The 12828-nt window shown below is 44.0% G+C and overlaps 1 protein-coding gene across 1 annotated transcript in view; it reads left to right on the forward strand.

The window, feature by feature from the left end:
* GRM2 (glutamate metabotropic receptor 2) overlaps nt 1-12828 on the forward strand; it is a 42666-nt gene that overhangs the window by 23119 nt on the left and 6719 nt on the right. Inside the window, exons 2-3 of the mRNA XM_035108061.3 lie at nt 1921-2758; nt 4409-5475. Of these exons, the coding sequence (XP_034963952.2) occupies nt 1921-2758; nt 4409-5475 (1905 nt within the window). The remainder of the gene's footprint in view (nt 1-1920; nt 2759-4408; nt 5476-12828) is intronic.

Genomic DNA, 12828 nt, shown 5'->3' on the forward strand with positions numbered 1-12828 from the left:
TTTATGAAGCTGCTACCTAATTCACCATCATCTTATCTTGCCACTTGCAATCCACCTCCCACTGAGGCCAGTGGCAAATGGCTATTGATTTGATCGAGATTAAACCCCAGGGTTTTAGCTATTGCAGCTCCAGAGAAAATGTGCCCAAAATGCCATCCATGTATTTATGAGTTCACATCTGTCTGTAAGAAGCTGCAAGAAGCTCGCAATGAAAGTCCCCATCAAATGCCCCATTCATCTCAGCGAGGGGTTAATTTCAATGGTCCAGGAAGATGATTTAGGCCATTTCAACACCGCAAGACATCACAATTGTTGTATTCTGTGTGGCTCAGACATAAGGTGCCCACCAAACATGTGTCACTCTGTGTCATTTTTTCTTTGTGCGCTCCAACATCCTGTAGACGTTTGTACAAAGATTTTCACTGCATACGAAACAGTTCAAATGCATAGTAAAGAAACATCAGCATAGCATTGATGTGTCCTAAACGATTAGCTCAGACAAGGCAAATAAGGTCAGCAATGTTAACCGCTGTTAACCTAATGCCTTGGAAGAAATGGGTTGCAATATTAAGGATATGCTTTCAACAGCAAATATGTTTTAATCTGTGGTGGCTGGTGCAACTAGTAGAGTGGGAGGCAGGGAGCCCAGAAGTAGGTGGAGCCAGCCAGAGTCAATGGCAGGCAGAACCAGCTAATTCTAGTTGTGCTCCTATTCTCCTTCCTTCTGAGTTTTACAAGGGGAAACACAAAGACTGAAGAAAAGGAAGATGACAGGGAGTGCTCTGAGCTGGATGTAAGCAAGAAGGCAGGCAGGCAGGTGAGGGCTGGCTGAGGGCAGGTTGAAGCCGGTGCGGCAGCATCCCAATTGCCCTAATGGACCAACCTTCACTGGTTTAAATATTAGACCAGTGTTTCTCAACCAGTGTGCCTCCAGATGTTTTGGGACTACAACTCCCATCATTCCTGACCACTGGTCTTGCTAGCTAGGGATGATGGGAGTTGTAGTCCCAAAACATCTGGAGGCACACTGGTTGAGAAACACTGTATTAGACCATCAGTATGTCCCTCTATTTGCACAGATACATCTCGGTGTGGTACAGAGCATATCGTTTATTCTGAACGTGAGCTCTGATTTTTAGAGAACAATTTCCTAGTCCTCATATTCATACCAAAAACTTTGGAAGTGTGTATGCATTGCCTGCTGAAGATTCAGGTGCCAGCTTATGCAATGCCATCTGGGTACCTGTGCCTTGTAGTTCTTCCATTCTCTTCCTCATCTCATTAAACCAGATATACTGACAGACTATGACCAATTTTGTTCTAAACACCAAACCATGGTTTGCATTGACTACAGTTTAGAATTTGAACCACGGTATGAGAATCATATAGAAGGCAAACCATGCTTTAATTTAGAGCTTCTCTGGACTCAGCTTCTTAAGTGCATGTTGCTCATTTCCTTCACATGGTGAAGCAGCACCTGAAGGCAGAGGGATGTCTATAGCTATTGCTATGGCATGTTAAGTCAGATATCATGCCAAACCACTGGGAGCAGAAACCATAGTTTCTTCTTCAAGCAGTGGTTTCCGGTTTGTTGGTTGACTGCAAATGCTTGTTTTGTCCGTTCAGGCCCCAAACTAAACCATGGTTAAATTTCCTTAACCATGGTTTGGTCTGATGTCTAAATTGAATTTTCAGGGTAGAGTTTCTCAAATTAGGATCTGAGGAACATGAGGTTTATGAACTGCCTCCTTTTTCAAAGGCCAACAAGAGAGTCTTCTATTTAAATTATCACATTTTCATCTACAGAGCAGGTAGAGTATTCTTCGTCACCACTGCTGCTTCATAACTATGCCATTTCTCCTGTTGCCACTTATGTGTTGCTCATCAAATTGTTTCCTTCCTTCCTCTCTTCCCCTTCAGGTGGCTAACCTACTGCGACTATTCCAGATTCCCCAGATCAGCTATGCCTCCACCAGTGCCAAGCTCAGTGACAAGACTCGCTACGATTACTTCGCTCGCACTGTCCCACCAGACTTCTACCAGGCGAAGGCTATGTCTGAGATCCTGCGTTTCTTCAACTGGACCTACGTCTCCACGGTGGCCTCAGAAGGCGACTATGGAGAAACAGGCATCGAAGCCTTTGAGCAACAAGCCCGGGCTCGTAACATCTGCATTGCCACCTCTGAGAAAGTGGGCCGTTCCATGAACAAGAAGACCTTTGACGGGGTGATCAAGGCCCTGCTGCAGAAGCCCAGCGCAAGGGTGGTGGTGCTATTCACCCGGAGCGAAGATGCCCGAGAGCTTTTGGCAGCCGCTCAGAGGATCAATGTGTCCTTCACGTGGGTGGCCAGTGATGGCTGGGGTGCTCTCGAGAGTGTGGTGTCTGGCAGTGAGCCAATAGCTGAGGGAGCTATCACCATTGAATTGGCTTCCTACCCGGTGCAGGAATTCGCAGTGTACTTCCGGAACCTTGACCCCTACAACAACAGCCGAAACCCTTGGTTCCGGGAGTTCTGGGAACACAAGTTCCAGTGCAGCTTCCACAGCCAGAACTGTAGCCGCTTCTCCCTGAAGACAGGCAAGTTTGAGCAGGAATCCAAGATCATGTTTGTAATCAATGCGGTCTACGCAATGGCGCACGCCCTGCACAACATGTACCAAGCGCTGTGCCCCAACGCCACCAAGCTCTGCGACCCCATGAAGCCTGTGAACGGCAAGCGGTTCTACAAGGAATTCATGCTCAATGTGACATTTGATGGTAAGCGAGGCTGTGCTTTGGGGTGTGGGAAAATAAAGGCTTGGGGTGTGATGGGAGAAGAAGGGTGCAGCTTCAGCCTAAGGTGGTCAGTCTCCCGTTTTTCACGGGAAACCCCCATATTTTAAACCATTTCCCGCTGGCAGCCCAGATTGCAAAAAATCCCATAAATCCCCTGGATTTCCTACCTGCCAGGGAGGCTCCATTTTGGGTCCTGGCGCCGCCCGATTTCCGGTGCCCATAGATGGGTAGCACAGCACCGGAAGTCGCTTCTACGCATGTCTGGACATGCGTAGAAGTGACATCCGGTGCCGCTCCGCCCATGCCTGGGCACCGGAAATTGGGCAGAACGGCACAGGAAGTTGCTTATACGCATGTCCAGACATGCGTAGAAGCGACTTCCGGTGCTGCGCCACTGCTGATCCCACATTTTTCAGCGGGAGACTTGGCAGCTATGATTTCTGCTCCATCTTTTGACCAGCAAGCACTCATGGTTATGAGAAGCCTTATAGCACACGACCTGATAAGGAGGAGGAGGAAATGGGGAAAGTCCTCACAACATTGCATCTTGCCTAGACACGATATTAGTCATCTAACTAGCCCTTTCTTGCCTGTTTTCTCTCTCTAAAGAACAGCCCTGAAGAGCCCTAATCTAGATTGAGATAGCAAAGTTGGTGGAGGAAGGCTTTAACCCTTTGGCTCCTCTGAGGCCCTTGTCTAGATCAGGGGGCTTGTGGCTGCTGTTTAATAAAGGAAAAACAAGCACGTGAAACCAGTCTTGTGACTACAGTGGTACCTTGGTTTACGAACTTAATCCGTTCCAGAAGTCCGTTCTTAAACCAAAGCGTTCTTAAACCAAGGCCTGCTTTCCCATAGCAGCGGGGGACTCTATTTACAACTGGAACACACTCAACAGGGAGCGGGACATGTTCTGCTTCCAAGGCAAAGTTCACAAACCAAAACACCTACTTCCGGGTTTGCAGCATTCTTAATCCAAGTTGTTCATAAACTAAGCTGTTTTTAAACCAAAGTACCGCTGTACTGTCACGCCTAGGTTGGTCCTTAGGGCTATTCCACCCACAGGTTTGCTGAGCCTATACAAACAAGTACAGTAGGGCCAACAGACATATGTCTCTAGCATCCCTCCACAATGCCTGGGAACATGAACTTATGGGTTGAAATAACAAAAATGAAAAGAAAAACAGCAGAACAGAAAATGTGAGCACATTTAGCATGCTCAGACACATGATCATGGCACTTGCAACTGAAACTGTGAGGTCAAAAAGGACAACGCACCCTATTAGGCTTTGGTTCATTTCTAACATGTTGTCCTGAATATCCATTTTGATTTTTGTAATTAAAAATAACCAAAAACAGGTGTCTATACATTGCATTCTAATGAATAGGATTTTCTGCACAAATGTGTTTTTTTATTATTTTCTTAGTGAAACATTTTCCTGTCAATCCCATTAGCCAGAAGTAGATTTATTTCAAAGTATGATAACACTTTGTAGTTAATCCTCTGTAGACATGCCCTGGAAAGGCAAGTGACAGGTACGTGTGGAGCTAGATTCAATTATATGTGGACATTTGATTTTCTAATCATTTAGCTTTCCCATCATTTAAATGAGTCTTTGCTCTTCTGCTCCACAGCTCCCTTTCGACCATCATTAGACACCAAAAGCACAGTTCGATTTGACCACTGTGGGGATGGGATTGGCCGCTATAATATATTCAACTACCACAGAGCCAACGGGAGGTATCGCTATCAGAAAGTGGGCTTTTGGGCAGAAGGACTCATCCTGAACACAAGCCTCATCCCCTGGGTGAAGACCTCCATCCCTGTTTCCCAGTGCAGTGATCCCTGCAAGAAGAATGAAATGAAGAGCATGCAGCCAGGAGACATGTGCTGTTGGATATGCATCCCGTGCCAGCCTTACGAATATCTGCTGGATGAATTCACTTGCAGCGATTGTGGACTTGGCTACTGGCCCAACGCGATGCTGAACGCATGCTATGAGCTACCCCAAGAGTACATTCGCTGGAAGGACGTCTGGGCTATTGGACCAGTCAGCATTTCCTGCCTTGGTTTCATCTCCACCCTGTTTGTTTTTGGCGTCTTCGTGAAGAACAACGACACTCCCATCGTCAAGGCCTCCGGACGCGAACTGTGCTACATCCTGCTCACCGGGGTTTTGATGTGCTACAGCATGACGTTCATATTCATCGCCAAGCCCTCTACGGCGGTCTGCACCCTGCGGCGGCTGGGGCTGGGGACCTCCTTCGCCGTCTGCTACTCGGCCCTCTTGACCAAGACCAACCGCATCGCTCGGATCTTCAGCGGGGTGAAGGAGGGCGTGCAGCGCCCAAGGTTCATTAGCCCCACCTCCCAAGTGGTCATCTGCATGGCTCTGATTTCTTGCCAGCTCATTATCATCGTCATCTGGCTCCTGGTGGAGACTCCTGGCACGCGGAAGGAGACTGAGCCCGACAAAAGGTACATTGTCATTCTCAAGTGCAACAACCAAGACTCCAGTATGCTCATTTCACTCACCTACAATGTGCTCTTGATAGTCTTGTGTACAGTCTATGCCTTCAAGACCAGGAAATGCCCTGAGAATTTCAATGAGGCCAAGTTCATTGGGTTCACCATGTATACCACGTGCATCATCTGGCTGGCCTTCCTGCCCATCTTCTACGTCACCTCTAGCGATTACAGGGTAAGTCATCTCTTGCTGCGAATGAGGGTGGAAAGTAGCCTATCCTTATTCTGTTGGATGGGGAGAAAATAAGGGGGAGGGGTTGAGCAGATTCACGCCGGCTGCATTCACATGGCAGTTTGTTCCATTTTCACGACATTTTGCTAAGTTCCACATTGCATTTGAGCTTTCACATGACATAAAAGCCACTTCCAGAACTATAGTGGACTATTTGACTTCCTGTCAGCTTGCCCTTTCAGTCTCCACACTATTAGCAGAAGCATACCTGAGGGATGGCGGAACCGTCCACTGTCCCTCAGACCTTGTGGGGGGCCGAACTATATTTTTTTTTGGGGGGGGGAATATGAATGAATTCCTATGCCCCACAAATAACCCAGAAATGCATTTTAAATAAAAGGACACAATGACTTGTTGGGTGAATCTCAATCCCAGAACCCTCTGAAGCAGAATTTTGTGGAGCAACAGGGAGAAGGAGGAATCTGTGAAAATTGCTACCCCTGCTTCATTTTTGGGGAAAGTCCCTTGGACAGATCAAGAGCCAAAACAGAAGCAAAACCCTGAAGGAAGATATTTTGATAAGGCACAACAAATGAGCATTTCTTCATTTCTTAGGTTGTAGACTGATAAACTGGAAAGCACTTTAGAGAGAATCAGTTCACATAATAATTCTTCAGTGAGGGATAGCTGACATTTTCAGTGATCTGGTTGCGCTGAATTTCTGAGTATTCCATTTCATATCCTGATCCCAGCTCATAGCTCTGAAAAAAACTTGATCAGAAAAGATTGGAGGCAATTGCAATCTGGACACACGTTGGAGAATTGCCAGAGATTTGGCCAATGCACTTAGAGGTGACTTGTGTTGAAAATTATTGAATGTTTGTAAGCATGCTACTGTTGTAAAGAAGACACAGCAATTCAGCTATTTTGTGGGACTGTGGGGCCCTTTCCACCCCCGCAAATGTAAAGTTGCTTAAAGAAAACCCGACAGATTGTGTCAAAAATAGCAAGTTGCATAATTTTTCAAGAATCGTAGAAGAATGTGCATTGCTAGCAATGAACATCAATGGTTATCTGCAACTGGGTAATTAGGGACGGGGAAATAATTACTTTCTGGACCTTAAGGTAATTTTTAAAATGAGTACAATATTTCCAACCCTCCATTCCTGCTGCATCAGTCTCTCTGGGCCTTACTGCTACCCTGCCTTTGGTGTTTGTTTTGCTAGAGAAACAGCAGCCCCCAGTGGCTATCAATGTGCTATGCAGAGGTCCATTTTCAATATCTGTGAGTTCCAAAGCAGAAAACAGTTTTAATTGTTAATAATGCAATAATCGTTAATCGTAATAATAATAATAATAATAATAATAATAATTTATTATTTATACCCCGCCCATCTGGCCGGGTTCCCCCAGCCACTCTGGGCGGCTTTTTAGTTGGATAACTAATTTAATCAAACCAACATACAACTTACAGGTTTACATTTGAGCTTGAGTAAAAATGCAGCCTTTTACCATATACAAAGGCAGTGGTTTTCATAGAAACCTCAGATACATTAAAAAAATGTGAAACAAATTTGCTTTAGCTGGAACCTAGACTTAAGATATGAAAAGGAACAGAAAAGGGGTTCTCTGCCAAAATTCAAATGAATTGTTTTCAATGGTTACATACCTACAGTATTTCTGTTCAAGACAAATTTGTTCTTGAGGAGCAATACTTCTTGGACAAGCTTAATGTTCGTACTACCTTGGTTTACAGTTTAAGGTGCTTTTGCATTATAATATGGTTCTGGGTTTTTTTAATCTTCTGGATATGAAAGCTAAGCAGTCTCTGTTGTGGCCTTGGGAGACGTTATCCTTCATAAAATAGGGATTGTGGTGTTTGATCTACCTGTTGGGCAGGGAGTTAGGTTTATGCTTTCTTGCAGCTTCCCCCAACTGGATTTTTGTTAGGGCAATTTAACTGGAAAAGATGAGGTATCTGAAAAAGAGGTGCAGGAATTTGTCACTCCTTTGGACTATTGCTAATGTCATGGGTCTTGCTAGTCTGCTTGGCAGGTGGGTATTAGGAACACTAGATTAATACACCCAACATTCAAACCTCCATCATTGAAGCCCCTTCAAAGGTGTTGACCAGGCATCCCCAAACTTTGGCCCTCCAGATGTTTTGGACTACAGTTCCCATCTTCCCCGACCACTGGTCCTGTTAGCTAGGGATCATGGGAGTTGTAGGCCAAAACATCTGGAGGGCTGCAGTTTGGGGATGCTTGGTGTTGGCAGTTTAACCCAGGGATGGGCAGGCAGGCTTCTGGGATCTACTTTATTCTTTGCCTGGAGCTTCAAGGTTCACCAGCTGGAGTTGCATGCAAAATAGGGGTGCATGGTGGTGGAATTAAGTTAATTAATTCTGATCATTAAGGAACAGGATGCTCTGAGCACATGGCTCAGACCATGAATTTGTTTCCACTTTCAGTATCAGAACTGAGCTAACCCACAGATCCACCACTAGCTTGAAATGTACCTATTGCCCACTTCTGGTTTAATCCATCCTGTGGCAACATCTCAATTTAGGCTGGCTTCCATCTTCTGTAGAGATGGGTCACTGGTATAGGGATAGATACTAAGATCTGGTACTGCTAGCAGACACCTGTTCCATAAGGTCTTCGGTTAAATGCACTTGGCATTTCTGAGAGGCTTGCAGAGTCTTCAGGGAGCTTGTTAATATGATGCTGTGAGAAACTTTGGAACGATGCCTGTAAGAAACTTGGCCCAAAAGGCACCTTATTAGAGCTTTCTGATTTCTGTAAGAAGTACCTGTGTGCTATTAATGGGTCCTGAATAGCACAGCTCCATTGAAGTCACCCGGGAGCAGGGACCTTGCCTGCATGAAATGTGGGAACTTGAGTTTGTAATTTGATTAGGCTAATGGTAAAATCCTGCTATGCAGCTACCTTCTGAAGTGCTGAGTGACAGGGTCCTCTGTGCCCTCAGCTCCCAGAATTACTTTAAAAAGTACTACAAAACTATAAAAGCTGTTATAAAACATTGCTGCCATCCTCCACCTCCCCGTGCATCTCTCCCCAACTGCTTGTTAGAGCCCAGCGTAGCACCCAAGCATGCTCATGGCTGGTTCAAGACATTTTGCTGCCTGAGGCAAAGCAGCAAATGCCTCCACCCCATCAAAGTCAATGGAAGAAAGCCCAAGGCTGGCAAGTTCCTGTGGTGCCCAAGGCAGAACATCCCTGAGGCAAAAGTGCCTCCTCCCAATCCATGGCATTAAGAATGCAACAATAAATTAAATAACCATCTTCTGTGCTTTCATGACACCTCAAATCTGCCTGAGGTTGCATCTCACTCAGCCTAATGGTAGGGCTGGCCCAGTAAAAGCTTGGATGTGTATCTAAGACTGCCATTAGCTGTCCCACTTTGGACACCTCTCTTGTGCTGCACATTTGACCATCTCTAAATAATGTAGGACCCCTGTTTCATCAACACTTTGCACAATATGACATGTATGTTGTCCCAATATCCATCCCAAATTCTGAAACTAGAATAACTCAAGGAGAAGTTTCTAAACACAAAGGTGTTTAATATGGCAAGGCAGCAATTAAAAAAAAACAATTTACAGTATGTTCACCCCATCTTTTCTCCAAAGAACTCACTGCATAGTTCTCATCCTCACAACAACCTTGTGAGGTAGACTCATCTGGGAGAAAGACATGGGTCATTCAGTGCATATAATTGCAAGTCAAAAGGCAAATTGGGGTGGAGGGGTAAGAGACTTCTGTATCACATACTCATCAACAAATAAGCTCACAGGAGAAATTAGGTGTGCAACAACTGTTTGCAAGGTTTGAGCCTGAACTTGAATGTTGTACTTTTGCAGCCCAGGAAGCTTGTTGTAAAGTTTTAACCCTACTAGTCCAGCAAACTGCTAAAACCTAGTAGTGGCAAGAGACCCACTGTCTTGATACTACATTGCAGGGTCTCCACTTCCTGAGCTTGGGGTGGTGATAGAGGAAAACAGCATTTCTCTCATCTTCCCATGTGGGATCAGACTAAAGGACTTCCCTAGGCAGGAAATTAGAATGACATTTTCACTAAGCCTGCCAAATACCTGGTCTCAGAAGGCTCCAAAGCAAGAGGAAATGTTTCATCAGAGTTTTGCTAGAGGGTCAGATCAATGACATTTCAAGCCTTCTTTCATAGAAACTTGTAAGAGTGGTTTAATAGCAACTGTACAATTAAAACTACCCCTGGACTTGTGGAGGGATTAAGGGCTGCTTCTTACTTTGCATCTTGTATTAAGTTACCAGATAGTCAAATGCATAGAAGTATTTGCTTTGCACAAGTTGGGAATGGCAAATATGCATTTAAATTAGTACAATGCTGTTTTCCTAAACCAGAATTAATGATTTTTAAGAAAAGCAGTAATATTTATTAACTTGTAAAGCTAACATGTGCTGTGCTCTGGGGAGCTATCACTAAGAAGTATGTTTCTACTCCTTTGCCAGATAACTGAGCCAGTCTCAGCTAAGTCTTCTTCTTCTTCTTCTTCTTCTTCTTCTTCTTCTTCTTCTTCTTCTTCTTCTTCTTCTTCTTCTTCTTCTTCTTCTTCTTCTTCTTCTTCTTCTTCTTCTTCTTCTTCTTCCCCACCCATCTGGCTGGGTTGCCCCAGCCACTCTATCAATCATTTATACTCAGCAAATCTTAAAGAAACAATGTACTTACCCCGTAGCTATTTTTCTGGGGGAAACAGGGGGTACACAGAATATATGGTATGATGCTTTCTCGGTTGGCACATCCATTTGTTTTGTTAGGGAAAGGGTTCCTTTGTCTTCACTGTTCTCATTGTGGGAAACTGTAGTCAAACATAACTATGCATGAGTGCTAGTTAGTGCATGAAGGGGTTAAGATCACAGAGTTAGATTCATAGACTCAGCTAGGTTATGCCACCTTTCCTCCAATGAGGGAGGAAGTGAAGTCTTCTCTTTCTGTTTCCTCTCTCTTATTGTCTTTTTTTAAAGAATGTTATTACATTTTCAAATAAACCACATTCAACAACAACAAAACAAGTACAAGAATACTTGGCTAGTTTAGATGTATTCAAGTCTCCAGGGCCAGATGAACTACATCCAAGAATATTAAAAGAACTGGCAGAGGTGATTTCAGAACAACTGGCAATAATCTTTGAAAATTCCTGGAGAACAGGCGAAGTTCCAGCAGACTGGAAGAGGGCAAATGTTGTCCCTATTTTCAAAAAGGGGAAAAGAGAGGACCCAAACAATTACCGCCCAGTCAGCCTGACATCAATACCAGGAAAGATTCTAGAGCAGATCATTAAGCAGTCTGTGAGCACCTAGAAAGAAACTCTGTGATCACTAAAAGTCAGCATGGGTTTCTGAAAAATAGGTCATGTCAGACTAATCTGATCTCATTTTTTGACAGAATTACAAGCCTGGTAGATGAAGGGAATGCTGTGGATGTAGCCTATCTTGATTTCAGCAAGGCCTTTGACAAGGTGCCCCATGATATTCTTGTAAAGAAGCTGGTTAAATGCGGGCTAGACAATGCTACCATTCAGTGGATTTGTAACTGGCTTACTGACCGAACCCAAAGGCTGCTCATCAATGGCTCCTCCTCATCCTGGAGAGTAGTGACTAGTGGGGTGCCACAGGGTTCTGTCTTGGGCCCAGTCTTATTCAACATCTTTATCAATGACTTGGATGATGGGCTTGAGGGCATCCTGAGCAAGTTTGCAGACGACACCAAATTGGGAGCGGTGGCTAACACCCCCAGAGGACAGGAACACACTTCAAAATGACCTTAACAGATTAGACAACTGGGCCAAAGCAAACAAGATGTATTTTAACAAGGAGAAATGTAAGGTGCTACACTTGGGCAGAAAAAATGAAAGGCACAAATACAGGATGGGTGACACCTGGCTTGAGAGCAGTACATGTGAAAAGGATCTAGGAGTCTTGGTAGACCACAAACTTGACATGAGTTAGCAGTGTGATGCAGCAGCTAAAAAAGCCAATGCAATTCTGGGCTGCATCAATAGGAGTATAGCATCTAGATCAAGGGAAGTAATAATACCACTGTATTCTGCTCTGGTCAGACCTCACCTGGAGTACTGTGTCCAGTTCTGGGCACCACAGTTCAAGAAGGATACTGAAAAACTGGAACGTGTCCAGAGGAGGGCAACCAAAATGGTCAAAGGCCTGGAAACTATGCCTTATGAGGAACGGCTTAGGGAGCTGGGTATGTTTAGCCTGGAGAAGAGAAGGTTAAGGGGTGATATGATAGCCATGTTCAAATATATGAAAGGATGTCATATGGAGGAGGGAGAAAGATTGTTTTCTGCTGCTCCAGAGAAGCGGACACGGAGCAATGGATTCAAGCTACAAGAAAGAAGATTCCACCTAAACATTAGGAAGAACTTCCTGACAGTAAGAGCTGTTCGGCAGTGGAATTTGCTACCAAGGAGTGTGGTGGAGTCTCCTTCTTTGGAGGTCTTTAAACAGAGGCTTGACAGGCATATGTCAAGAATGCTTTGATGGTGTTTCCTGCTTGGCAGGGGGTTGGACTGGATGGCCCTTGTGGTCTCTTCCAACTCTATGATTCTATGATAAATAATTTTTGATCTCCTTTTACAATCTCATCTCCTATGAGTCCTAATAAAAAAGCTTCCAATTTTTTGGGAAAGGTGTATCTAAAAATCTTTTTCAGTTCATTATATATCATTTCCCAAAATCTTTTAACTTTTTCGCATGTCCACCACATATGATAAAATTCACCCTCTTTATCCTTACATTTCCAGCATACTTTACTACTCATTCTATACATCTTAGCTAATTTTACTGGTGTTAAGTACCATCTGTACATCATCTTCATTACATTTTCTTTCAAGGCAGTGCATGCAGTAAACTTCAATGTTTGATTCCATAATTTCAACCACGCAACATATTCAATATTATGCCCAAAATCCTTTGCCCATTTTATCATCACATCTTTTGTTAATTCATCTTTCGTATACCATTCTAACAACAAATCATACATTTTTGACAACAATTTCACTCTGCCTTCCAACAAATATATTTGAAATTTGGACCTTTTATCTTCAAAACCTTTTTTTTAAATCACTTGTTAAAACATCATTAACTTGGTGATATTGCAACCATCCAGTCAAAACATCTTTTATCTCATCATATGGTTTCAACTTCCATCCCTTGTCTGATTTCATCAAAATCTCCTCGTACGTGGCCCTCCTCCTCTCCATATTTATTTTTTAACCGTCAATACCGCCACTGGTGAAATCCACCATGGGGGTCTTTGTTTCTAACAGCAGTTTATTTC

This window comes from Zootoca vivipara, chromosome 2 (genome assembly GCF_965207765.1).
Source record: "Zootoca vivipara chromosome 2, rZooViv2.hap1.1, whole genome shotgun sequence".
Classification (NCBI taxonomy): Eukaryota; Metazoa; Chordata; class Lepidosauria; order Squamata; family Lacertidae; genus Zootoca; species Zootoca vivipara.